A 2,598-nucleotide genomic window follows, 5' to 3' on the forward strand; every position below is an offset into this window, starting at 1 on the left:
TGCTCTGCCTCAGACAAAAAAAAGAAAAACCTCCTTCTGTTCTTCTCCACAGTGTGACTTCTCAGTTACTCTTCCCCCCCCCCCCCCCCCCCACTTGAATATCTTGCACCAAAAACATTAAGGTTTACATTCATTCCCTGTTCAATTCCAGTCCAGAAAAACACTCGTCTGAAAAATTACATTCACTATTCAAACCTCTCAGAATTGGGGGAAATCGGAGTACAGCTTGTTTATTTGTGTTTTTAAGACATTGTCATGTTATTACTCATTTCTGAATGATGTAGTCCTTCTTTTAGTCCTGCCCATTCTTTCTGATTAAATCACCATTCATCAATTGTCCTTTTTTAAAGTAATTTTACATTTTTGCACATTTTCAGTCAATCTGTCGTCATTGATTTGAAGTGAACTTAATTAGAACGAGGTGAGGTCATTATGTGTCACCACATCATGGTAAGAACTGGTACGTGGGGTTAGGTTAGATTCAGTTCAGGTCAGGATGTTCAACTATAATTTTATTTTTGTATGAACGCTTTATACGGCAGACATGTCATCCTTTAAACTAATTCACCTTTGATCTGACGGACAGGATGCTCTGCTGCTCTTGTTCACTGTTCAGCTTAAGGTGAGAAGGCTGCAGCGAGGACCTGGGAGTTAAATGTTTTCAACCATGCCTGATCGAGTTAGACCGGATCATTTTCATGTAACACTTCTGTAATGATAAGAACAAAAGCTTAAGTAATAAAGGAACGAGTGAAATCTGCCTCTTGTCAGCGTTTACGATGAGAAGCACTCGGGTGATTAGATGTCCTGCAATCGATGCCGCCTCTTCTCTTAACATTAAGACTGCTCTTAACAGATTACAGCCCCCCTCCTCCCAAACATGCTCCACTTTTACTCCTCATCCTCACCGCTCCTCCTTCCAGATCACAAAACCACTCTTTCTGCAGCCGCAACAGGAGGCGTGCTCCTCCATCCTTTGTTTTTTGTATTTTACCCTTTTCTCTTCCTCATCTTTAGCTCTCAGTTGGACCACATCTGGAAGGATGATATGACAAAATGAAAAAGACCAAACTTAAAATCAAGGATTAGTGGTAAACTGCTACAGAAGATGGACATGCTGATGATTCCCTGTCTCCTTCTGCTCGTAAGTTTTCATCCCTCTGCAGCCACGAGCCTCATCACAGGTAAGCTCCACACAAAAACACAGCAACAGCACAAAGATGGGAACTCGTCATGTAACTGTGGGTCTGTGTGTCCTCATCACCTGACATCTTGACTCCACGCTGGACTTTGGCTCCTGCAGCAGACTTATTTGAAGCTAGAGGTACGAGACACACGTCTCCTAACTGAGTTTGGCTGGAAAACCAGCGTTCTTCTTAAAATGCTGAAGTGGCGCTTTAGATAAGGAAGTGTGTGTGTGTGTGTGTGTGTGTGTCCAGGCCAGCGTGTATGCAAGGCAGGAAAAGGGAAGCCGTGCTACAAGCTGGCTTATTTCTCGGAGCTGCGTCGGAAGCTGAACTTCGCGGAGGCCGAGCTGGCCTGCAGGCGGGACGGGGGTCAGCTGCTGAGCATCAGGTCTGCAGCTGAGCAGAAGCTCATTGAGCAGCTCATCACCGAGCTCCGCCCCACAGACGGGGACTTCTGGATCGGGCTCCGGAGGAACCACAGGGAGGAGGACAGCAACTCAGACTGCTCCTCTCAGTACTACTGGCTGGACGGCAGCAGGTCTAAGTTCAGGTGGGAGCGGGGGATCAAGGGGTGAAAGATCAAAGGTCAATCAGACAGCCTAACTGATGGTCAAACATGACATGGATTGTAACGTAAAAAAATATTTTGTTTATACATATATTTACTTTGGCTTTCTGGACTTAATGTCACTTTTATTTTTTTTATACTTCCATAAAAAAACTAATCAGTTATAATTATACAGGAATTTAAACATTGACCAAAATACAAAAATAGTATAAATAATATTTTGCAACTAATGATAATAACCCAAAACATCCTTGTAAAAGAGGTTAATAATCTCAATGGATTTCTTTCCTGGAAAAATAAAGGTTTTGATTATTTTAACTAACGAGGGGGAATGACAAACACCTGTGAGAGACAATGAGGATCAGGTGAGAGTGGGCGGGGCCAAAACAGGAAACTGACAGATGACAAGTAAAACACTAGTAACATAACTCAAACACAAAGATCCAGAAACACAGAAACTAAAACATGAATAAGATCAAATAAATAATCAACTCAAAACGAACCGACAAACACTAAAGACTCAGATCTCAACTCCGTTAAACCTTTGAGAACCATCTGTTCTGTGTTCACCTGCAGCTCTGAACAGGAAGAGTGTTAGTGTGTTGTGTAGCTGTGTGTTGTGTTAACGTGTTGTGTAGCTGTGTGTTGTGTTAACATGTTGTGTACATGTGTCTTGTGTTAACATGTTGTGTACATGTGTCTTGTGTTAACATGTTGTGTAGCTGTGTGTTGTGTTAACGTATTGTGTAGCTGTGTGTTGTGTTAACATGTTGTGTACATGTGTCTTGTGTTAACATGTTGTGTAGCTGTGTGTTGTGTTAACGTGTTGTGTAGCTGTGTGTT

At 42.4% G+C, this 2,598-nt stretch overlaps 1 protein-coding gene across 1 annotated transcript in view; it reads left to right on the plus strand.

The window, feature by feature from the left end:
* Nucleotides 1-1,108: 1,108 nt before the first annotated feature.
* layna (layilin a) overlaps nucleotides 1,109-2,598 on the plus strand; it is a 7,142-nt gene continuing 5,652 nt past the window's right edge. Inside the window, exons 1-3 of the mRNA XM_037687411.1 lie at nucleotides 1,109-1,184; nucleotides 1,304-1,324; nucleotides 1,440-1,737. Of these exons, the coding sequence (XP_037543339.1) occupies nucleotides 1,109-1,184; nucleotides 1,304-1,324; nucleotides 1,440-1,737 (395 nt within the window). The remainder of the gene's footprint in view (nucleotides 1,185-1,303; nucleotides 1,325-1,439; nucleotides 1,738-2,598) is intronic.

The sequence above is a fragment of the Nematolebias whitei genome, chromosome 14 (genome assembly GCF_014905685.2).
Source record: "Nematolebias whitei isolate Nwh7 chromosome 14, NemWhi1, whole genome shotgun sequence".
Lineage (NCBI taxonomy): Eukaryota > Metazoa > Chordata > Actinopteri > Cyprinodontiformes > Rivulidae > Nematolebias > Nematolebias whitei.